This window comes from Neolamprologus brichardi, chromosome 17 (assembly GCF_056152115.1).
Source record: "Neolamprologus brichardi isolate AB-2024 chromosome 17, ASM5615211v1, whole genome shotgun sequence".
NCBI classification, from domain to species: Eukaryota; Metazoa; Chordata; class Actinopteri; order Cichliformes; family Cichlidae; genus Neolamprologus; species Neolamprologus brichardi.
In genome coordinates this window covers 25089893-25115998 of record NC_142120.1, presented here as the reverse complement: position 1 = coordinate 25115998, position 26106 = coordinate 25089893, and the positions used below count along the sequence as shown (strand labels likewise).

At 39.7% G+C, this 26106-nt stretch overlaps 1 protein-coding gene across 1 annotated transcript in view; it reads left to right on the top strand.

Moving 5' to 3' along the window:
* Positions 1 to 2774: 2774 nt before the first annotated feature.
* Positions 2775 to 26106, top strand: part of pik3r3b (phosphoinositide-3-kinase, regulatory subunit 3b (gamma)) — a 167939-nt gene continuing 144607 nt past the window's right edge. Inside the window, exon 1 of the mRNA XM_087830272.1 lies at positions 2775 to 3289. Coding sequence (XP_087686398.1) covers positions 2938 to 3289 — 352 coding nt within the window. The 5' untranslated portion in view covers positions 2775 to 2937. The remainder of the gene's footprint in view (positions 3290 to 26106) is intronic.

The window sequence follows — 26106 nt, the reverse complement described above, 5'->3', positions numbered from 1 at the left end:
AATGATCATGCAACAAACCATGGCTGCCACATCTTTTCCGTTTTGTTTTTGTGTTCCTAATGTTTGTTTTCCTCTAAATGTATTTAAATATAGTTTTCAAAACTCTTTGAGATTGATTGGTCTGTTTATACAGCACATTTGTTTAGTGAAAGTTGTTAGTAGTTAAACAGAATGTGACATAGTAAGAAAAGGATTTTTTTTTTAAATCTTGAAGCCCAGATAAGAATCTCATAAAGCATTTGAATATATCCCATTGCCCCTGAACATCTCAAAGTATTCATTTAATGGAGTAACAGTTGAAACCAATCAGGGTTAATGATAGAGTTCTAATACTAATATGTTTATTAACTTACATTTACATTCTCCATCACACATGCCTCACACAACCAATATTTTGGCATGTTTCCTTCCTTCTTTATTACTGTGGGGCTTTTCCAGTATTACTGATGAAACTAAATAAAGTACACACACACACACACACACACACTGCTAAATAATTTTAAACCCTTATTTATTGTGCAGTGCTTGTGTTGTTACAGGCACTTATGCCACTGATTTCTCTGCAGAAGCTGTGCTGCTTTCAGACTGTGTTATGTATTTAAACCAGTAGCTGGTCATATGGGGCCAACACTACCCATTTCATGTAAATCAGTTTGAGAAATTAGCTAGACTGATAAATTCTGAGTTGACTTATCAAGCTGATAAGTGACAATGTGTCACACTGTGTGTGTGTGTGTGTGTGTGTGTGTGTGTGTGTGCGTGTGCGTGTGTTTGGGGTAAAAGGGAGCCACTGCTGAAGAAAAAGGCCCACCTATGGTATATGGTAAAAGCATAGAACTCTCAATACAAGTAATTTTGTTCATTTGCACTCTAAATATTAGGGGAGAGGGGCATGTTCCGCCTCATGGTTAAAGAATAGATTTACGGTACTTTATATCTCCTTTTAAACATTGTCTCAGAACGGGATAGAGGCAAGTAGAATATATCAAATGCACTATCCCATCCAAAACCAAACCCCAAGAACAAAGCAGGTAAAATGGCAAAACTAAACCAGTTTTTAAAATCAACCATACATATGTGCACATGTGTTTGCATGTGTGCATAACATACACATACACACACACACGCACTTTTCTATCGTCCTATTTTGCTGACCTCTGCAGGAATAATCTGTCCTCTTGCAGTATGGAGTGCTCTCCATCTCTACACTGGAAATGTGCGCACCTGATGACGCAGCAATCTCTGGCTCTCTGTTGCTGCGTCATTTGTGCATCAGACTACAAACAAAGCTGCGCTGCCGTTCTCCATCACGCATGCCTCTATCTTCTGTTCTACTTATTCATTCATTCCTAAAATGCGAACTCGGCATTCGGACACCTGCAGACTCGCACTGGAGGTCCCACAGTTGTTACATAATTCATGCTTTTTGGCATCTTCACAATTCCCATCTAATCTTAACTCTCAGTAACATTATAATGACAGACGCAAAAAAATAAAAATAAATAAAAAATAAAACCTATATGGGATTCATTATTTTGCTGCAGCTGCTGCGTCTGTGCGCCGCACCGACCCGTCCCGTCTCGGCCGCTCACTGGTATATTTTACAAGGCGGAGGAGGGCTTTACTGACATCAGCACTGCCGCTCTCTACGACACAGAGCAGGCTGCCTGTCTTCTAACCAGCCAACGCCATCAACTTATCCTCCAGTCGGGGCTTTGATTATTTGGGTCGCTCTGTGGGTTTTCAGGTACTGGCGAAGCTTAACAGTTCGCGCACCGAGCCATCAGTGGAAGGGGAGAGTTCCTCTGTGCAGTTTCAGTGGTGAGTTTGGGGCGTGTTTGTGGGAAGCCGACAGCAGGGCAGACTAGAGCATGGCGAACTTCATATTCGCCTAGTCATGCTTCTTGTAACTGGTAATATTTAGGGTCCATCAGCTTGCAAACAGAATGGTGTGAGATATGCGTTTTATTTAAAATATTATTACATTTTGATTATTTTTTATTTATTCAAACTGACCCTCAGGCAGATATTGTAATATTTTTTTTTATTATTTCTCTAGTGCAAAAAACATGCGTCATTATATTCTTGGTTTAAGATTCTAACAGGCTGGATTAAAGACAGTACATTTGTTGACAATCTAACTCCATTTTAAGTTTGTAGGAGTGTCAGTCTGCGTCAGATGGTTACGCAGACAAGAAAGTAGAGGCAGCAGGATCTTATATAGAAGAGTGCACACAGAGGCACTCTGTAAAGAAAGCCAAATTCTGCAGTGCAGTGGATTTCCTCAGGTGTGTGTGTATGTGTGTGAGTGTGTATATGTGTGTGGCTTCCAAGTAGACTGATTACCATCAGGAGAAAATATCTACACTCTGGGATTTCATCTAAAGGTCCGGCAAAAGTTGGACACCCTTCAGTTTCCAGACTGCCTGGTGTCCCGAAACAATCTTGTCTTTTGTCTTTTCAAATCACAGGCACTGTGTGTTGGGTAATCTGCCTTTTTGAATATTTGGATTGTAAAAGCACACAAGCCTCAGACTGGGTCCCTGTGACTGACAGGTGAATTACTGTGGATTTTTAAGGAACTGTGTGGATATCCAAATCAGGAAAGACCAGCCGACTGTTCAGTTCACCACAATTGAGGAAGTTTTGGATAAAGAACTTTGGACCTTTTCTTTAAGGGGTTATGGGTCCAATTGCACCTCAGGGATAGGATTTTTAACAGATGTATTTCAATTGGTTCATCTCAGTGAGCATGGCAGGTCAAATCTCAGGTGGCAGCCCATGATTCCCAGGTTTAGAGCGAGAACCAGTTTCACCTCAGGTATTCTGAATTAACTGAGTTTTCATTTAGTACTATTTAATTTCACTTTTAATACAAAAAATCTCAGGTGACATCAATAGGTTTAGCTTTGTACCTTCCTGTGAACTCTTGTTGCTATGGCATCTCACAGCTTCCAGTACCGGGCGCTTTTTGAATATGAGCGTGAGCATGGGGATGATATCAGTCTCCAGCCAGGCGACCTGCTCACTGTTCTGAAGGCCACACTGATGGCAGCAGTGGGGCTGGAGTACCAGGAGGGGGATGAGCGGAGTCCCAAAGGTTGGTTGCATGGGATTAATGAGAGGACCAAGGAGAAGGGAAACTTTCCAGGGACATTTGTAGAGTATGTTGGGGTGGTCACAGTTGGCCCTGCTGTGGATAAATCCTGGTCCCGACCTGTACCCCCAACTCCAGGGGGGCAACAGACAATGGTGGGACCTCAGCCTCCTGGAGGAACTGCTGCTTTTGGTAAGTTCAGTTTGAGTTTGCATCGATGACATCAACTTGATCCTTGGGTTTTCTGTTGAAATCTTTTTATTGGCTTATTAGTTGGAACGTAATATAACAGAGCTCAAGCAACAGAAGAAAACCAGACCACTTTCTCAGTTTTATTAACAAGGTTGCCAATGATAGCACCACACATGGGTAGTGTTTGGATTTGGTTGACACTACAAGACCCAAAAGGTGCTAACCAGGGGTGAAAGTGGAGAGAGTGATCATTTATAGAAAAACATCAAGAGGGTTTTTGTTTGCTGCAGCTTGGTATTGCTTTAGGAGAAAATGTGAAAACCAACGTATACTTTAAAACTCTACAGATATCGTTTATCCTGCTCATTCTTGTCCAGTTACAGCCTAGGTAGCATCTGCTTTTTTGTAGAATTCAACTGGCTAAATTGATAAAGATAAGTCAAACTCAAAGCCACAGGAACAGTACAGGCCAGCTGATTATAGCCTGTCTTGTTTTTGATTGAGTCATTTCAACCCTCTGCATCACTGGACCACACCAAATCCCACTTTAACCTGTAGCGCTAAATTGGCAATGAGGTTTTGGCAAACATTTTTAAAGAACAAATAAAGAAGAAAAATGTGGTACGAAATACTAGATGTTGGACTGGTAAAGTATGTTTGGCATACTGAAATTAGATGCCACAGTACAAACAAGACAAAATATACAAAATCAAATACTACTGCAGCCATCAAAGTCTTGTGTTAAAGTCCTTCAAAAAAATAAACCAAAAGAACATCTATTTAAAACTCTGCATAGATTGGAAGACAATTTACAGTTGGGGATGATCTGAAAGTAATGTTGATTAAAATGCCTATCCTTTGTTTGGACTCATGTTCTTGATAATCCCTTGAGTAGGGAAAACTGGGTAGTTTTAGGTTCCTCCTGGTTCAATTTGAGGCCAGAAAAGCAATTGAAGTACAAATTACTGAAACTGAAAAATTCAACCATCAAATGGGAAGGTTACTTTCAGTTTTCACATCTTGTGTTTCTAAGGCTCAGGGTGAGAGGTTGCTAGTGGGTCATATATGATTCTTGAACAGTTTTACAAAACACTAAAACTTTCGTCCAGATAATTATAGTTGCATGATGTTACTGATGTTATTTGTTACTACTGCAAGCATGCGTCCTGCATGCATGCACATATAAGAATCGTGTAAGACCTAAACATTTATCAGCAGTTTGCAAAAAAACAGTCATTTGTTAAGTGCTACTGTGTGTAAGCTTGCAAATCATTTGTTTGTAATGAACTGTAAAAATGGCATTGATCAAGTGTAGGTCCAGACTGCATAGTGCAGTGGTGTTAATAACCTCTATTATTTCACAATGCATTGGATATGAGCAGGAAAATATATTTTGTATTTTTGTTAGCAGTAACCTCATTTTCAACTAATTCTATATATTCATTCCATTAGACTGGGTTGCATTTGTTCAGATTTTTTGCTGAGCTTGGTCCTTCAGCTGTAGTCCAGCTAGACTTGTCTTAAACCTGTTCTGTGTAAATTCTACCAGACCCAAGTAGCTTCTCTTTCTCTGTCAGCTATGTCAATACTTGATAAAATGTGTTAGTCGTGATGGAATGCATTTTCTGGAAGCTAATATGATTTCATTGACGTTTTCTGCATCTTTTATTTTGTTAGATAACTGATTAATTCCTATGAACACATTTTGGACAGTTCTAACTGTTTTTAGTTTTCCATTAGTTGAGGCCTTATTTTAATGGTCATGCTATGTTATGCTACCTATGATTAATTATGATTACTTCTCCATCCTACATTCATCATTGAATACATGCACTACTTTGCATTTGGTGATTCATTCCCTGACTCTGATTCCAGATAGAAGACTGACTTAATACTTAGAACTAATGTGCGTGCTATGTGTATCCAGTGTAAGTGGATTTTTTTTTTGATGGTTTATTTAGGATTGAGCACAAACATGCAATAATGAGGACTACAGGGACTTGAGCCTAAAATCTGAAAAGCACTGGGAAACAGACCTGCCCTACATAAAAAAAGCTATTATGAGCCCTGCAGGCGTTGTTTTATAGAGGGTTGGGTGGTTAGCTCCATTTTAGTCATGGCTGTCTGATGCATAGTTTGTTCAGATCTGCTGTGTTTATGGCTTTTTATTTGCTAAACAGGTCAGATGCAAAACAATGGTTTCTCCTTGTCTTCCTCTGCTGACTCCTGGCTGCTTTTAATTGTCTGCTTGCTGATTCTTTTATGAGAATGGGTTCAGTTAGTCTTAAAAAAGTAACATTCATGTTGTTCTCGTCTTGAACAGTGTTGGGAGAAGGTTACTTTTAAAATGTATTCCATTACAGAATACATGCCCTAAAATGTATTCTGTAACGTATTCCGTTACGTTACTCAGTGAGAGTAACGTATTCTGAATACTTTGGATTACTTAACATATTATCATGCATTTTACAACTACGTGAATGTACTATTGCTGTGTGATTTATTACTATTACTGAAGGTCCGCGGCTCCGAACCGTAGTAAAGGGACCTCTGACTAATACGGCGGGGTCCGTGTCGGGCTCGTAGCCGAAAAATAGCTTTACTTTGTTGTCTGGGTCAACTCTGCTTGCAAGAGACAGAGAGAGGGGTTGAAAGGCTGCTCCAACGGAACTTATTGTTTTTGGAGGAAAACACGAACACGGTGTACAGTCGAGTCTTAATAGCTTACTTACAACTGGGCTCGTCAGGCACTCTTCTTGGCTGCAGTGGTTATTATTATATTTACATGCTTCCAGCTCCCGTTTTTGCTCGATGACAACTCGTACTTTTCTACTCTCCTTTTTCTCCCACCTCGCGCTCACAGACGCATAACGAGTATGGCAGTCCATTCTCCCTGCAGCACGGACTACACTGCCCATGATGCTACTTTCTGCATTCTGCCTATTAGCTTAGCACAACAACAACAACAACAAAAAGCAGAGCGAGAGCATCACCCTGTAACCGTGGCAACTGCAACGCTGCCGCCTGGAACAAAAGACCATAGCTGTCAAACAAAACCGAAACAGTCCTGACCCGCGACAATATGAAACAGGAAAGTACCGCCGTGTAATCCATTTATTTCAATAAAGTAACTGTATTCTAAATACCACCTTTTTAAACGGTACCTGTAACGGAATACAGTTACTCATATTTTGTATTTTAAATACGTAACGGCGGTACATGTATTCCGTTACTCCCCAACACTGGTCTTGAGTACCTGTAAATGTGTTGGTCATGTCCATCTACCCCTGCTCTTTACAATGATCATTGATGATGATATGGTGCCTGTAACATCCTTCAGCATTACCAGAATGGTGGTGGGTTAGTGAAGGTCTGGGGAGGAATATCCATGAGCACAGACCTTTACAGGCTAGACAGTGGCCCCCTGACCCTTGGGAATTGAGATGAAATTCTTGGACTCACTGTTAGACCCTACACTAGTGCACGGTGGTGTGTGACAGTGGTGAGAGTAAGGAGACACTTCCCGGAGGATGAAGGAATTGATACCATTGATTGCCCACCACCCCTTCACACACACACACACACACACCCACACACACACACACATAGACATACAAACACACGCAGACACAATTGCCTGACCTAAATCCAATAGAAGACCTCTAGGACATTATTTTTAGAACACAAGCAGTTTGCGGGGGGTGGGGGGTGGCTATACAAATATACAGTTTTGAGTTGATGCAATGAAATTTCGGCAAAAGAGACTAATCTGCTGCTTTATGTTTCTTCACTTTGATTTTTGGGGTGTTTCTGAATTCATCCCTCTGTATGTTGGTCATATTCTCATTCCCATCAAACATCCTTTTGTTCATAACATATTACCCAGTCCCTTATGAGTATAGATCTCCAGCATGATTTTTTTCCCATTAAGATCTGATGTCTTTTTAAGAGGTGTACATTTTCCATTTTTCCTGGAGGGGAGGGATGGGAACATTATTATGACAAATAGAGACAAGAGATAAGAAAAAAACATTGAGGTCATCAGAGCTCACTCTGGAGCTCACAGACGTAATGACATGCTGCACTCTCCTCTGCTGTGATAAGACAGCTCATGTCTTATCTGTAGATGAGCCCTATAGAATCCTACGCTCTGTTCCTCTCTTATGTAAATGAGGGATGCAGTTACATGCAAACTAGAAGATTAGACATCGTCAGTTTGATCAGAAGAATTTGGTCAAGTAGAGCAAATTTGACACAACACTCTCACACCCTCAGTTTCATCACCACAGCAAGATCTAAGAAAAACTTTGAAGGTTCATAGAGAGAAACACCCCCGCATAGCAAGCAGGTCTGGCCCGGATCTGCTATCAAGCCGGCACTGCTGGCTGACTTCTGGCACGATAAGACGTATGACATCCAGATATGGGCCAGGTCTGGCATAGATGCCACTGTCCATGCGATGACATGGCATATCTGGCCAGATTGTGGTTTGGTTTATGTGGCCCAGGTACATAGAAAACAAGTCTGGCCCGGATCTAGCATCAAGCTGGCACTTCTGACTGACTGGTGTCATGGCAGGGTGTATGTCAACCAGATGTGGGCCAGGTTTGGCAATGATGGCACTATTTATGTTCCTATTTTCCTACTTTAGTTAGAAGACCCAAATGCCATGTTACAATACTATACTACTATGGTAACCAACGTTTCAAATGCAGGTTTGACAGGTTTGTGAGTGTACACTTTATCCAAAACCTAGTGAGGGTTTACTCAAGTTTACCACTAAGTGGCTGTGGCTCAGGAGGTAGAGCAGGTCACCTGCTGATCAGAAGGTTAGTGGTGTGATCCCTGGCTCCACCTGTCTGCATGTCAAGTATGAATGTAATCAGGAAGCACTCAGTTTAGAGAAAGTGTGTGATTGGGGGAATGTGGCATATTGTATTGAGTAATCTGGGAGAGTACAAAAGCCCCATGCAAGAATCAGTTAATTCTCTGTCTGAGCAGAGTTTTGTCATCTTACTTTTGCACTATTATGCACGTATTCTTGTTACATGGATTGATTAAGGTACTCATTAGGCTGACATCTGGGGCCAGAGCTGAAACTGTTCTGGGCCAGCTCAGGGCCAGCAGTGTGTCTGCAACTGGCCCGTGGCTGCACACACCTTACACATGGCCCACATACCACAAACAATGACGGCCCTTTGGTGGCCCAGATCTGGTTTGCCAGATGTGGACCACACATGAGCCAGCACAAGGCCAGTTGCAGACACTTTGCTGGGACTTTATTTTCCTAGTACATTATCATTTGTAGTAGAGCACTGCATTCTCAAATTGCTGGTTTACTTGTGGTTCCTAGTGTATTTATTGTTGGAGTCTCTCTGTATTACTGTAGGGTGTTTACCTTAGAATATAAAGTGCCTTGAGTCAGTTGTTGTGATTTGGTTATATAAAGCAAGTTGATACCTATTGAATTGAAGTTTTGTATGCTGAAGCTGGCTGTTGTTCACAAAACTGGTTTCAGGAAGCACATTTCAACAAATCTTTTTAATAAGTATTTATTTTTACTGGCGAGAGAGCGAATTTATCTCAGCCTGTAACTCTTTGGTTTGAGAAAAAAAATACACCTTTTAAGCAACACAGTGATGCTTTGTTTGAATTTTTAATTTGTTGTAGAGCATTAGCTAGCTCCATCTCCATCCACCCATTGAATGGGATATGATGTAGTGCTGCATGCGAGTTGTGCTGAAATGATCAGCATCTTAACTCTTTGGGGAGTAGACAGTTTGAAAGTTACTATTGTCTTCTCCTTTGGCCCTTGGTCTGTATGTCAGAATGTGTAATGTCAGTGTGTATCAAGTCAGCCCTGTGGCTTCCTTTTCATCTTGTCTTTTGATTTTCTAAGTAGATATGTAGAAGGCATCAGGTGAGCCATCAGCTAATGTTGGCTGGGACTGAGATCATTTGATCTTCTGATATTGTGCAAATAGACAATCAGCACGAGAGTCCAGTCTTCCAGGAGGAAGGTTGATTATTATATGTGCTGCTCCTGAAATTGTTCAACCAATATTTATTTTCTTTTTTTTTTAGAGCAGAAGTACTGTGAGTACTTTAACTGTAGGTATTTTACTGAATGACAGAACAGTGCTAAAATTTAAAGCACACAGAACAGGAGCAGGCTGGCTCATAAAAAGTTGGCAAGAAAATGATTGGAGTGGAATGATGATGTAATTGATTTTGACAGTGTAAGAAAGAGGAAGTGATATAAAGAATAAGAACTAACAGCCTGATCATACAGGAAAAGCAAACAGTTGAGTGATTGCAGATTTTCTTCCTACAACTTACACATAAGCTTCATGAAGCTACACAGAAGCAGTCTGCAAAGCCCTACAATCACAGCAGATGGAGCTGCTCATGGCTCAGTGAGGCTAGGAAAACGGTGTCCCAGGAAAACTGTTGTCAAAAAGCTTTTATTTTACTCGGTATCTAATTGGGCTTAGAATTACTTTGTTTGCTCAATAATCTTCTCTTCCCCAAACAAAGAACCATGACAGACCAGAGGCTGAAAACATTTTAATTAATTCTGTTGATAAAATCTAAATGGTGTTTTCCATACTGCTAGGAATAAAAAGCAGTCAAATTCAAACATGCAGATATTTATGTATCCAGTGGTCATTTGCTAATGTGAATTACATTCAATCAGTTCATTAAAGAGGTATTTCTGAAATTGTTAATGATTTTTTTTTTTTGATAATCTAATAATACTAATAATTGTTTTTATTCATCTATAGCTTTATGGGTGGTTGTGTGGAAAGTTGTAGGTTCTTGGGTAGTATTTGATATTAGTCACGCTAAAATAAAGATGAAGCAGAGCTTGACCTCACAGCTGGGAAGAAATACATTTGTAATAATTATTGTGAAAGTAGAACAGTCAAAGCCTGTTTCACAGTGCCACACTGCTTCAATTAAGTCCATAGCTTCACCTCCTCAGCTCTGCTTTTCAGGCCTGAAACTGTTCAACTGGCCTTTTCTACTCTGGATTTCACTCTTTATCGGCCCTGATTAGTTCTCCATAATCTGGACTCTGTCAGCTACGTTTCCATTGCTGCTCAGACAAGGCAGAAATCTTCCTGGTTTTCCACGTATTCAGTCGCTAGTTGAATTGAATTGTATCTTTATTTTAAACATGTTAAAAAATCATCAGTCTGACCTGCTGTGCTCTGGTTCAAAATCCCATTTCATCCAGGCAGCAATTATTCATCTTTTATCTAACTACAGTCTTCAATATTTATTTATCAGCTAGCTATGGCATATGCTACAGCAGCCTTCATGTTAATATTAATTTTTGGCTCTCTTCCACAGGATGTCTTTTGTTCTCCCTTCCTCCCCTCACTCGAACCGGTCATGGCAGATGACCACCCCTTCCTGAGCCTAGTTTTTCTGGAGGTTTCTTCCTGTTAAAGGGGAGTTTTTCCTTCCCACAGTCGCCAAAGCGCTTTTACATAGGGAGTCATATAATTGTTGGGGTTTTCTCTGTTGTATTATTGTAGGCTCTACCTTACAATATAAAGCACCTTGAGGCAACTGTTGTTGTGATGAGGCACTGTACAAATAAAATAAAATTGAAAATAATAAAATGTTAAATTGTATGCAAACAATCCATTGGGGCCCTGTATTGAGTTTACATACGTAAAAGTGGTCAACTGTTTTTTTTTCTTTTGATCCCACACACCCCCAAATTTAGTATTTGATTAATAAGCCACTAAATGTATATGGTTTTAATTTACAGAGCTGCAGGATTTTTAAAATGCAAATGAAAATTTAAAATAAATAAATAAAAATGAACCCCTTGGTGCTTCTAGTGTTAATCTCTTAAATTTAAGTAATAGTGTTTTCTTTAAATGCTGAATTCAATGACTCGCATATACATCGTCTAATGAGAATGTATCAACTTTAGTTTTGCTGTCATTTTGGGGTTAATAGCTTTAATTACATTTTTACAAAGAAAAAATGCCTTTCCGGTTTTCTATACAGGGTCAGTTTTAGAGACTGTATTCCATGCTGTCATGAGCCAAACCTTCACCAGTAAATCTTGCTCCTCCCTGAACCATGTGCAGCGACTCATGACCAGATTTTATGTTTAAAACCCAATGAAGGCATGCAAATTGTTCTGACCTGCTTTCTCTCTTAAATCCTCCCCATTCTCAGCATGTTTATGGAAGCCTATAAAATCACACACAATTTTATGGCCTTCTCCTCCTTTCTGCATTTGAATACCCCCTAATTTTTGTCTTGATAAAATGGGGAACAGCTCATTTGACTGCTTCAATTTCAGTAACTGGAGGTGTTGTAAAAAATAATTTAAGCTGGGGCAGTAATGCATTTCAGCATTTGATGCATGGCATTAAAACAGCTCCAAGTTACAGCAGTAATATTAATGAGCAACTTCCAAAGGCTATTACAATGCATTATTCACACAGTGCATCTTTTCTTCATTTATTATTGATACTCAACGTTAGAATTTTATTAACATTCAGCAACAGAATATTTTAGAGCAGTCTGTGACTAATATCTGTTTTTCTACATTTGTCAGTGTGTATTGTTTATTTTGTCCTTTATTTTTCTTAAAACTTTAACAGTGAAAACAGTGAATATGAGTGTGAATGCTTGTCTGTCTCTGTTAGCCCTGCATCAGATTGGCAATCTGTCCATTGTGAACCCTGCCTCTCGCCCTAACGCTGAAAATGATTTCTTAGCAGTCATTTGTCAGCAGGCAGCAGCAGGACACCAAAAACTGCTCCCTGATCTTAAAGGTTAATGAGCAAAGTGAATACTTCACTCCCTCCTCACACTTCACTCCCATTAGTGAGATACAGAGTTAAATGGACAGTACAACAAAAAGCCTTAAACAGCAAAATACTAGCATGACCTTTATACTATATCAGTTCACTTTGCAGCATCCAAACTCAACTGTAATGCAATAAAGTTAATGAGTCACGCATTCAGTGGTTCATATCAGACAGTTAATCAGATCTAGACTTGTTTTGTTTTTTGTTTTCAAATGACAGTCACACTAGGAAAAACTGCAGTTGGAGACCAATCACCTCCACTCATGACCAAAATTACTACTATGACCTACAATGAACCTGAGATTTGGTTGCCTTTGAAATAGTTGCTCCAAAGATGTGGACTCGGCCTGCAACCACTAGCAGTCGGCTGCCATCTTCAAAGTCACTTTATGCCCATTAAGATGGACATAAACTGGCAACAACATGGAGTCAGTCTGCTATCAGTAATTTTCTAACTGAATGTTGTCAAGCTGCCAGTTACATGCATCTGTTTTGTGATAACACAGTGATTAACTGTGAAAGTCAACAAAAGTAAGGAATTTTCTTTCCACAAATAGTGACATACACTATACTGTCAAAAATATTCACTTATCTGGCTTCACATGAATATGAACTTAAGTCACATCCCATTCTTAAAGCATAGGGATATAACAGTACATACAACAGTAAGTGTACTTTTTACAAGGTTGGGGACACCTGCAATCAGCTGAGTCATGAAATGTTTCTCCCACTCAAAATGCTCCATCCAGATGAACAGAACCAACACTTTTGGGATTAAACTTCTAACAGTTACTGAGTCACCGCAAACAAAGGTGTTTGGGTTGTTCTATTTAAGCAACATGATAAATTGTCATGGTCCTGGGTCGGTGACCCAGCGCTTTCAGTTGATGATTATCACTTTCTAGTTTATTTCTGATCTTGTATTGGTTGTTGGTGTTTGGTTGTGTTTATCTTCCCTACCTGCGTCTCCCTCGGTGCTCTGTTCATGTCCCCGTGTTGTTATGTAAAACAGTCTGTGTGTTTCCTGTTTTACTTTGTAGGGTTGTGTCTCGTTATGTCCATTAGTTCCAGCTGTGTCCCCTCCTGTGTGCCATTTCCTGATTACCTAGTGTGTGTATTTATAGTGGGTGTCGGTCTGTGTTCGTTGTCGGCTCGTCTGTGTTTCATGGTGTCTGTTCCTCGTCTGTGTCTCTCTGCCTCCCACCCCATTTGTATGATCCAGTTTGTTATTCAGCTCCCCCAGTTTAGGTTTATGTTCTGTCCTGCCCTCAGTTCTGTTATTTGTACACTGTAAATTAAACCCTCACTCTTATCATCATATCGGCTGTCTGCATTTTGGGTCCTCCGTTTCCTCCACACCACACGGCTCACCCCGCCAGCCGTGACATAAATAGGGCACTTTTCAGAAGCAGTGAGATGTTACTTTTGAAACTGAGTCTTGTACATTTTGGAATTACACTTTTTTTTTGTAACTTTGGGTATTCTAAACAGATAAAATTCTAGAAAAAGTTGGATATGAAACCTCTTAGATCTAATTCTTTATTCATAGTTTTCATGTGACTTGAGAGGTACTGGGACATGCCCACATGGGCAGCCAAACAGTACTGCACTATCTACTCTACTCTCTGCAGTCCATCCTATGAATGCGCAAGTTAACAAAATCCAATATTTACCTTTGCTTTAAAGAGAAACTATTTCTTGTTCTCCATCTCCCACACCATTCAGATTGAAAATACATGTAGCTGTACCTTCAGTGCTGCCTTCAACCTGGCAGTAGTAAAAGGTGCTTAAGGTATTTAATTAAAGCTTCTGGAGGACAATATGGATCACAAGTCCCCAAATATTTATTTTTCATATTTTTCTTCATATCTTTGTTTTTCCTCAATGGATATATCTTGGGGGGGGGGGGGGTTAGATTTTATCTAATCTAAAATCTAACCCATGATTGGTCACCAATTGCCTAGTAGATATTCATACTTTAAAATCTTTTTTTTTTTCCTACACGCAGCACTGCCTCACTGTCCTCATTTATGCCCTGCACCAGCAGCATACACTTCTCTAATATTCATCACAAAAAATACAAATCTTTCTGACCTTTTCTATTTCTCCACCAAGACTCTCAAATCAGTCATTGCATCTGTAGTACTCTTTCTCAGCTGATTGTCACATGTCTTCTTAACCTACCTTCGACAACTATTTGTCATACTTTCATGGTATGGCTCATCAACTTTATCCCTTTGAAAGAGTCAAAAGCTTTACTTTCCACTTCCTCCATGTAAAGGGTAGGCTATAATTGGTGACATGTTGGGAGCCCATGGCACATCCATGTTTTTGTCTATAAAAACCCTCGTTGTATTTAAAATATGTTGTGGTAAGGCTGAGGTCCAACAGTGTGCAAATCTGATCAGGGGTACAGCTGCTTCTGTTTTCCAAGCTGTCTAGCTATAGTCATTTTCTGACCGTCTCTATGGATGAAACATTATGGTTTCATCCAGTGTAAGTTTCTGGACCAGGTTGGTGAAGATGTCTGTACTTACTACTTACTTACTATAGTTCTGCACATCACCCTTGTTCTTCAAAATCATTCCCAGTACACTTCTGCATTTCTCAGAGACCCTCTCACGCTCCAAAATTGTGTTAAACAGTCTGGTCAAAAAGTCCATTCTCCTTTCTCCTACACATCTCTATAACACCATATTTATGCAATCTGGATGACTGTAACACTTCCTCCAAACTAATGCTCTGCTCTTCCATTTTCCTTTCTCTCTCATTTTCATTATTCATCAGCTCCTCAAAGTACTCCTTCCACCTTTGCAAAACACTGCCTTCATTAGTTAGCACATTTCCATTTCTGTCATTAATCACCCTAACTTTTTTCTTTCTATTTTTTTCAACCAGCGGGAGTTGTCGTAACAGCAAAGATAGCTCCTAACTTCATATTTATTACTTTGTGTGATTCAACAAATTAGATGATCCATATCCAGAAAAATTCTATGTAGGCTTAAAATAAACAGTAGATATGCACAAATTTATTTGTGAACCATCTATACTAATGTTTCACACACAAATCTGGTCATAAATACTTTTAGCTTTTTTGAAATAAAAATTAGAAGACCTCAAATAATCTGTATGAACAAATTATTAGATAACAAATTATTAATAATAATTTAATCTTAAATGAAAGGCTTTCTACAGAGAGTGGAGAGTAACGTTCTGTAGAGACAGTCTAATGTTTTATTAATGAAAGAACTCACAGATGAGACATATTTACAGTCTAGGCACTAGTTTTAGTTATTCCACTTTCTTTCTTCTCCTGTGTTTCTGAGGAGTTTTTTCCCCCCACAGACTTGGTTTAACATCATTGGTTCTGTTGTACTCCAGGGTAAAGCTGAACTGCCCCTGAACTGCCCCTGCCTCATTATGCCAGCTTTGAAACACACACCCACACACACACACACACACACACACACACACACAATAATGCTTAGCTCATGTAGCCCATGTCTGTCTCTTTCATATCACTGCTCTTGTATTCCACCATTTTACCCTCGTCTTTACTACTTATTTTTTCTTGTGTTGGAGAGAGAAATGTGTCTGCCTGAGCAGATTCTCAGTATATTTTACTGATTTATGGTGAGATGTCCAAAAGTTTCTGGCAAGTTCTTTTATCTGGCCAATACACATTTTTTATACAGTTGTGCCCGTGAATGATGATCTTTGCGACTGACAAGCGTGAGCGTGAATGTACCAAATTTGATGTGAATCTCATTGACTCTCCTATTTTTTATTATTGAACAAATGAACATGATGCCACAGGGGAAGCAAAACTAAACACACTGAAAATGGAAACACGAGACCTGTCAAAATAAAACAGGAAACATAATGAAACAAAGACTGTGACAACAGCTTGACAATATGACATAGAAAACACAGACATGAAACACATAAGACTAAATTCAAACTCAAATTTAAATTTTATTTGTCACATACACAGTACAACATTTAGTAAAAGGCTTGTGTCCGAGCTGTGGACAGGCTGCAGACGTATCCGCGTCATTCCAGGCCTTGGTTTTAGCATGGAGGGTCTAGCCAGGACCCTGGGGAGACCGAATGATACACAAGGAGAGGGACATGGAAATGAGGCACAAACATAACTAAAAATCAGACATAGAGGACAAGAGACTTACACAGGAAACAGAAAATAACACATAAAAAGGGAGCATGGATGAAACTTTAAACAAAACCCAAGTAAGATATATTAATAATAACACTAGAACTTACCATTACTCTAATGCATCATAAGAAGTCAGACATACGAAATGAACTCAAAATGCTATTGTGTGTATGACCCATTTTTCCATCTGCTGCAAAATTTGGTTAAAGTGGTCATCTATCTCAAAATGGATCTCCTGAGTGTCAGTTAATCTGATTGAATAATTAGACAGATATATTAAAAAAATACTAAATTGACAAATGTACGTGGATTAACATTAATATGTGCACATTTGCCTGGCAAGAGCTCTAGGTTAGAATTTCCCCAAAAATCAAGATCTCTACTGTGAGTCCAGAGATATTCAGTGGTATTCTGCCCCTGACTGACAGAGCGATTGCCTTGTCTTTGTTGGCTTTCTGCTCCTTACTTGCACTGTTGCACACGTCCATTATTTCTTATTTTGAGCAGTCTGAGCCCATTTCTCACTTTTCCTCACTCATTACCTCCATCTTTCTGTGCACCTGTCTCTTTTATTCTTCCCTCCTCTGCTCCAGTATTCAGTTCTGCTGTGCTTTCTGTCTTTAACCCAGTTTTGTTGTTTTTCATCATTTAGCCTCGACCTTCCTCTCTGTCACTCTGTCTACTCATTTTCTCTTTACACAGGAAAATCATAAAAAATAGCATACAGTGCTCTCCACCTGTTATATAGATAACATTTAAAATCACAAGATGCTTTTTTGGTTAGATACATGTTTGTTGCATGGGGTCTCTTTTTCTATATTTGGTTGCATTCATTTGTGAATTTGTCACCCTGCATTTGAAGAGCCATGCGTCTTGGGCTGTGTGCCTGCTCACTGAGTACATGAGAAATTCAATTACATGCCGTTTCAGAACACACAAACACACACATACACACACAAACACACACACATACAGAGTATAAACACTTTAAAGCTCTTTGGTTCACCTCCTTCTAGTTGAACTGTCCTTCCATCACTTACTTTTCTCGTTTAATAAAACACCATTCCACTATAGCACTGCCTCTAAAGGAATCACTCTCTTTTGTATCCTTTTCTTCTTCAATTCTCCCTTGCCCTCTTATCTAATCTTACCTCCAAGTTGTTTTCTCTGTGGGAAATTTTGTTATATATCCCACATATTATATGTCTTTAGAGTATTTCGAAAGCCCCCTATGCTCACTTTTTCCTCTCTTCCTTCCAATGCTGCTGTTACTCATGATTGTATTTCTCATTTTCCCCTGTATCCAATTGTAGAAATAATAACCAGACTTGACTTGCTTTAAGAACGGAAAAAGGCAGCAGCAATAAATAAATAAAAACGCTTTGAACCCCATGAGAGCAGTGTCTTTTTGTCTCCCTCACTCGCATATCATTCATTCCGCTTCCCGAATTGTAAATCTTTCCGTAAATCCGTCTTTCAGTGTTTTTGATCTGTGGGTAATTCCAAAATGAATGCTTGAGTGATTTTTTTTTATCATGACCTTCATGGATATGGGTGGAAACCATTACACTTCCATTCCAGTGAGAGGCTTGATGACAGTGCTGATAGCCCCGTGCTCATGGCAGACAGCAAATCTCTTCAAATTCAGAGTCAGTTAAGGGTGATGTTTCGCTCAAAAGAGTCCAGAAACGCAGCTTAAACTCTAAAATCTTGACAGCAGAGAGACAAAGAAAATGAGAAAGACATTAGAAAGGGATTGACATGAGAGAAGATCTTCATGGACTAAAAATGCTCAACTCCTGCTCTCCACAACAGGGCCCATCACTATCAAATACTAAAGTAAGTAAGCGGGAGATGACAGGAGCGTGACGAGGACAGAGGAACTATCGCCTGCTGCAATCACTGTCACAGTGAGAGTCAGGAATAAAGAATAAAAGTGTCAGAGCCCACTAGATGCGGGGTTAAAATTGCTGTCTTTAAACAGTCACAGAGTGTCAGAGTAGAATTTGTCTTCTAAAGGCCTTTTTTTCACTTCTTTTCTAGCTTCTGTCTTTTACTTCACAGTCTCAAAGTTGTGGAAATAACCACAATAAATTATAGTGTTTTAGGAGTAATTAGTATTCTTTTACTTTATTCTTTTTATGTAATAGATGCTTCTTTTTAATACAGATTTATATTTTGGATATTATTTTTACCTTAATGTACTAAATATATTCTGTTATTAAATTCTGTTGTCACCTCAAGTGATTCTCTTAGGAAAGACGTGTGGTTGTCTCAGCATGTTTGTTTTGTGTTTATTATTATTTTCAGAAATAACATGAACAAAAAAGTGAAACTCGAGTAGCTGAATGTTTTGTCAGAAACTGTTAACACAACTTGCATCCATGCATTTTCTTTGTTTACTGCCTGCACACCATGGATCGATTGCCAGTCACTACCAATACAAGTTACACTTTCAAGGTACACACAGTGAGCCCACAGGTACAGAGAGAACAGACAAATTTCTATAAACCATTCAGAACACAGTTTGTTTCCTTGGACTCTTTAGACAAAGAAATCTGCCAGTACCACTTGGCCAAATTCAGCATTAAAAAACAAGCAGGGCCCAACCAGACCAGGAGCTTGTCAAACTGGTGCATTGAAAAAGCAAACTGGTAGACTTCATTCATCTTGTGTTAGTCTACACAGAACTTTATAGACTAATGTCTGTGAAGGTTCTCAGTCATCCAGGTCATTGTAGTCTAAGGAGCTTGGAAAGAAAAGCGTCTGGACTTCTTTAAGTTGCTTGAAGACGTTTCGTGTCTCATCTAAGAAGCTTCTTCAGTTCTAAGGTCAAATGGTGGAGAGTGCCAGATTTAAGCCCTCTGGGAGTGCTCCACAGAGGGACAATGCCCCCCTAATGATCCTCTACCTTATCACACAAGTCAAGATAGACTAATCTTCAGACTAATCTGTCTTCATGTCTAGAACTAGTGAGACTGGTCTATTACTCCAATCTCCAGTATAGCAACCAATTTGTTCTGAATCACTTTTTTGTCTTCAGGTAACCTGTAGGGCTGTGAATACACCGTCACACCTGGGAAAGTTTCAGTGTGGTGGTCATAGAGGGTGGTATGACCTGACAGTGAAGAGAGCAAACTGCTCTCTGGGCTGGCGTTTCATGGCCACCTAAAAGGAGTGAGGCGGAGATATCAAAAATGTTTTGAATTTGGCACATCAGGCCTCAACCTATCTCCCTCTTTCACCAAGTTCACCAAAGAAACCTCTTTTACCTCGCTTCATGTCTTCAGGAGGTTGAGATGGTTTGTGTAGCAATTCAATTCAATTTTATTTATTTAGTGCCAAATCACAACAGCAGTCGCCTCAAGGTGCTTTATATTGTACAGTAGATACAGAGAAAAACCCAACAATCATATGACCCCCTATAAGGAAGCACTTTGGCGACAATGGGAAGGAAAAAATTCCTTTTAACAGGAAGACCCTTTCGGCAGAACCAGGCTTAGGGAGGGGTGGGGCCATCTGCTGCGACCGATTGGGGTGAGAGAAGGAAAACAGGATGAAAGACATGCTGTGGAAGAGAGACAGCACCACATCATAATCCACATTTCCCACTTACCATACAACCACAAAGAGTCCTTGCCATTTGATGACTTTGAGTTAGAAGAAGGAAGTATTACAAGTCCTTTGGCTCCTGGTGTGAATTGTCTGTGTCTAACCCCTCTGTTAGGCACTGCTGATGTTCCAGGGCCTGGAGCAAATTCTCCTTTGATGATTTTACCATTGTGTGAAATTTTGTGCTCTGGTCCAGTACGCACTGAATATTGTTTTTACCTGGACTTGGACCTTCCTCCCAGCTTTTTTAAAGCACATCCCTCTTATGGTTTCCTGCCAGACAGCACTTTGAAGGGAGGAAGCCCAGGACAATCTGTCCCCAGAATTAGAGGGTGGGCCAGGAGGGAGCTAACCACAGCCTCAGTTCTATCCCTCTTGCCCTCGTGTTTAATTTCTCCTGGCATTGCAGGTTATTTGTGAGCATCACTACTTTTACATATTTAATGTGAACCCATTGTTTACAACAATGGCCCAGGTTGAACAAGGTTCTGTTGAACTAGGTTTGCATGGAATCCGAGTCCACCATAGCCTGGTGTGTTGCCAAAGTTTGTCCATCTTGGGACTGCCAGCCATCTTTAGGAAGCCTGAAAATCTGCCTGCCCCCATTGGATGCTCCAGCCTGGGGTTGTGGAAGTGGTGACAATAGGGGAGTGACCTATCCTTTTGGGCTTTCCCTGACAATAGATGAAGCAGATGCAGGTCTATGTCCTCAAACATGTCAAGAATAACTGGGGATTGTCCACCTGTGTCATTTTCTGCAGTGTAATCTTTGTGGCCAGGGAAATTAAATGTGAAAGGGCTGCAGCATCAGACCAGTTCAGTACGTCCTTTAACACCTGCGTGGTGTGCTTGGACCAAGTCAGTAGAGTCCAGCTGTTGCCAGTAAGGTTACACGGGGTTCTTTTTATGTACTTCTGAACTGCAAGCTTCATGGTTTTCGTGCAGTATGAAGTAAATCATGTTCACTTATAGTGGCTTTTAGCTTAGAAGACTGTCCTAAATACATAACTACAAGGACTTGAGAATGACTCAACAATGAACTATAGCTTCATCTTACTTTACATTAAGGACTTTTGGCTATTTTTGCAATGTAACTCACTGAAGAATAATATCTCTTCATGCCTGTGATGCTGCTTGAAAAGTTATGTAATATCTTTCCCATTCTTTTCTCTATCCTAAAAGCTCTCTTCATGTAATCTCTTCCTCTCCAACACACACACACACAGACAGACAAACAAACGCTTTGTCAGTGCAGCTTTGGTGGCTGAAAGCTTTTCTTTGAATCTTGCTGCACCAGTAGCGCATTTTCCCTCTCAAAGAAGAACGTGGCTGCCACAAAAGATCAAACACATTGGCTCCTTCCTGCAACACTGGCAAGAAGCCAGTGGTGGGTGGTGGTGTGGTGGGGGTTTTAGAGGACGCGAAACAGCCTGGTAGTATCCAGGCATAAGACTGGTATAAAAATGTGTGTCTGTGCAGTGTTGAGCTTTAAGCCTGCAGGAGAGAATGCCACAATGATTAGGATTGCAGTTTAAATTTAGAAATGTAGAAATGGGGAACCTGCTCCCTGGTGGATTTCTGGTTTGTAGTTTTTTCATTCGGCTGAAATCAAAGCAGATAACTTCCAAAAATGGTACAGAGGGGCTGTGGCCCAGTTTCAGGGATTTAATCACAGACACAGCTATGCATGATGCTGAATTCAACACAGGGATTTGGGGGTGGGTTGGAAGAAGAATTATTGAAGTCTGGGAGCAATGAAAGTGAGAAAAAAAAATCAAAGACAAACTCAAGTGTGAGAAACCAGGGCAAAGCAACACAGAATCTTAATTGTCACAGTTAGTACTATCCCCACTTGTCTTCTTTGGATATGCTTTGCTGGGCTTTAGAATTGGGGAACCTATACATAACCTTGTCTTTACTGTCTTTTATTTAGTTTTACTTTCCCCCTTTCTTAATAATAATCCATTACTTTAATTTATATTGTAAAAGGTAAAAACTCTCCAATAATACAGAGAAAACAGAGACAACCCCAACGATCAGATGACCCCCTATGAGCAAGACAGTGGGAAGGAAAAGTTCCCTTTTAACAGGAAGAAACCTCTGTGATCAGAGTTATTTTCTAATAGTTTTTTTATTTTTCATTTAATTCTAATTTTAGTTTGTTGTCAGTTTATTTTCTTTAAGTTACCCAGACAATAGTTAAAAACAGTTACAAATTTTCAGTCTTGTTTTAATGTCAGTTTTAGTTTTGTTTAGTTTAGTTTTGTTTTGTTTTTTTTTCATTGTTACCATATGGAGAGCTTATGCCATGTGTGAAGGTTTGGGAAAATTAGTACAGGTATAAACAATAAAAACAAACACTTTTTGACATACTTTTTGAAAGCAGTTGACTCGTAGTCCTGTAGACATTCAGAGTCTCAGGCAGTTGTGGCAGTTGTCATTGTCACAGAGCAACAAACATGCATACATAGATACACAGGCAACACCTGAAGTTAGTAATTCCCATCTGTTCATTGTGATAGTATGGTATTAGCACAGAGCTAAACCTTAGAAAATCTTGGTTTATCGCATCCCACATTATCCTCAAGTACACACACATGTGTGGACAGACACAGCAGTCACTGCAATTGTCTTCAGTGGAGGTAAGATCTGGGGGTGGGGGATCAAGCCAGCTCAGTGGTTTATGTTTCTAACCACATAACATAGATATCAATAAATACTGGATGCTAATAAATAACATTAAAAAAAGGAAAGTAATAAAGGCTGTTGTAAAATCACGGCACTCATCAAAATAGCAAAACAAACACACAAAAACGTTTTCTTCTACTATATTTGGCAGATATTTCTCATGTAAAGCATACCAATGAAAAAAGGAGGATTATATCCTCAAATCCAAAATACAATTATAATTTGCAATATTTTTACAGGAAATCTTATATATCGATACTAATACTTTTAGTCTTGGAAAATACATCCATTCACCAAAAGCAAATGATGCAGAAAAATATTTTAGTCTACAACCAAATTGTGATTATATCGCTGCAAAGACTCAACATTCTCAACATCGAGCAGCTGTTGCAGCAATGTTCACTAACAATGGAGGCATTAAATCAGTCAGCACAGGATTGTGTTTTTGTGTTCATCGGGAATTGCCAGAAGGAGACGGTGAATGAGTTAAGCATTTCAAAAGTAAACTAATCTGTTTTTTTATTAGCCAGGCACAACGTTAAGGTGAAGATAATTTCACTATCATTTCTTGAACCCCCCTCAATTAATTAGTTACCTTCCCCTCTTTTTAAATTTTCTAATCCAATAAATGTTTGCAGTCCGTAGTTTTGCTCAGTGATGGCAGAAGCATTTAATCACACACACAGACACAGAGCTCAAAGGTGACATGTTATTGTCCAGTTTTCTGTTTAATGCAGCTTAGCTCAGATCAGCTTTCTGCTGTTGCTTTTTAAATTGGATTAATGATTGAAAGAAGTTCTATTTATAAAAACTGCTGATGCAGGTCATGGGCTGACAGTGCAATGCTCAAATCCTACATTCCCACCTTCCCTGGAGTATGTCACAGTCTGATGGCTTCCTATGCAGGTGGGGGTAGCACTGATTAGATACCATTAAGGTAACTACAGCTAACATCTATTGACCGCAGGCCAACTGTAATGCTAGGTTTTCTCCTCTATTTACCGGTATGTGTGTGTGTGTTTGTATGATAGATGGGGGAATTAAATGTCTTCACATAGCCATATTGTTGGGACCCACCTCCATGTTTTGGTTTTGCTATAAAGACGCCAACTAAGGTTCAGACAAACTTTAAGATGTTTTGTAGCTAAATTTAGTCAGTTGATTTAAATACACCACAATATATATCGGTCTGACAAAGACAAATCAGGAGATTATTATTATCATTATTATTATATTTCTTTAACTAATTTATTAATTAATTGTAACGCCAGGCTACACCTATTTTTCAACGTCTGCTCAATGTCTAGTGTCAACGTCCATAGGACCTCCGTGTACGGGCTATTTATAGTCTAAATGTGGTTGTTGTGGACGTCTTTTCAAAGTCAAACTTACACTCATTTTAGATGTCGTCTTTATAATGCTTTTACATCTATAGGCTCTGTAATCCCATGTTTTCAGAGGGTGGAGGGCGCATGTTTTGTTTACAGAAACAGTTATGTGTTAAAGAATAATGCACCCAGTCCAAACTTCAAATGTTGAACATTACATTCAAAGAGAAGAATATGATGAGAGAAATAACAACTTAGTGACACACTCCAGGGCCTGATCAACCCTGGCAGGGCCTCCTTGGATGAGGGTGTCTAGTGATAATGGTGATGAATCCAAGGTCCACTACTGACGATGTGTCCCAAATTTTAAAATGATAATCTAGATCAGATCTCTAATCCCTAAACCTAACCAAGGAAGGAAAATGGAAGATTAGCCTGGGTAAAAGACCAAAAGTTGAGGCACACAACAATGTGTGCTGCTGGCAATATTTCTGGGCTGCCTTTCCTCATAACAGCCATCCCTCAAGAGTCTCTCCATCTAAAGCAATGCATTATCAGGGACTGTAACATCTAGTCCTTTTTACTGAATTGGATTGACGTCTAGGTTGCGTCATGGTTGGACATCCAAATTGTGGACTAAGTTTGGACATCATGTAGGTGTCCAGAATTGGTCATGGACCACCTGACCCAATATAGATATGATCTGCATGTCTATCCGACATCCATTGTTTAGTGGGTATTCTCTTCGACATTACACACTGTCTGAATCAAACTGTGTGATTTGCCTTCAGTTGATAGATAAAATCAGGCCTGATTCTGAGTTATCTACATCAGCGTGGAACACATTTGCATAATATACACATTGTGAAGCTTGTTGCTCTTTTTAGTTACTTTCCTTAAGGCCAAGTCTAAAAGGCCAAATCTAAAAGACTTGGCCTTGAATGAAGTACACAAATGCTGTATTTTTGGCAGGAAGTTTAAACACCAGTTTTCATACACTCCTGGCATCTAAGGAACTGATGATCTAGTTGATTAGTATTAGATTTGATGGCAACAACCTTACAATAACTGCACATTCCTTGGTGATGGCTTCTTAATAGGGTTATTTGGCTAATTAGTTTTGAACATTTGCCAAGGTTTCACAATAATCTCAAAACAGCAGTAGAACTACTTTTGACTGTCCTTTGCCACAACACATATCTCTGCATGTTTTGATTTTTACACCAGATGTCCTTCCTGATATAACCCCAAAGAGAGTTTTGTCTCCTGCTGGAATCTGAAACTAATATAATGTGCTTTTATGTTGCCATGTGTTCTATAGTTGCACTTCATTAACAAAATGTGATTTTTTTTCTTTTTTTTAAATTAATTTATTTTTTGATGGCATCTCAAAGCAAGAATGTGCTTGATTCAAATCCACCATCTGGCACAGCTCTTTCTGTGTGGAGTTTGTATTTTCTCTGTGGGTACTGTGGCTTCCTCCCACAGTCCAAAGACACAGTAAGTCGGCTTAGATTAACTCATAAATTGCCCAAAGGTGGGAGTGTAATAGGTTGTCCATCTCTCTGTGTTAGCCTTGTGGTAGACTTGTGAGCTATACAAGGTGTATCCCATCTATTCCCCTATACCTGTTGGGATAGCCTCCACTCCCTTTTTATTCTTAGACAATGAAAATTCCTGGTTCCTGGAATAGGACTTTCTTGCTGAGCCTAGACCCAAGCAGCTTAGCTGCTTACCAGAAGAGCTTGAATAGAAAACAACTGAACTTCCTTAAGTTTTTTAAACATATTTCATGTATCATCCAGGAGGCTTCTTCAGTTCTAAAATCAAAAAGTAGAGAACACCAGTTTATTAAAACATATAGTCAAGATTGTCCCTTAGTGACACTTAATCATGTCCATCATCACATGAGCCAAATGCAAAATGCATTCTTGGATTTGTGACTTCAGCTCGTTGTTGCTCCTTCCAAGTTGGAAAGCACCAAAATCTTACTTTCGTGGCTCAAGAGTTGGGAGTTTGCCTTGTAACCGGAAGGTTGCCGGTTCGAGCCCCGGCTTGGACAGTCTTGGTTGTTGTGTCTTGGGCAAGACGCTTCACCCATTGCCTACTGGTGGTGGTCAGAGGGCCCGGTGGCGCCAGTGTCTGGCAGCCTCGCCTCTGTCAGTGCACCCC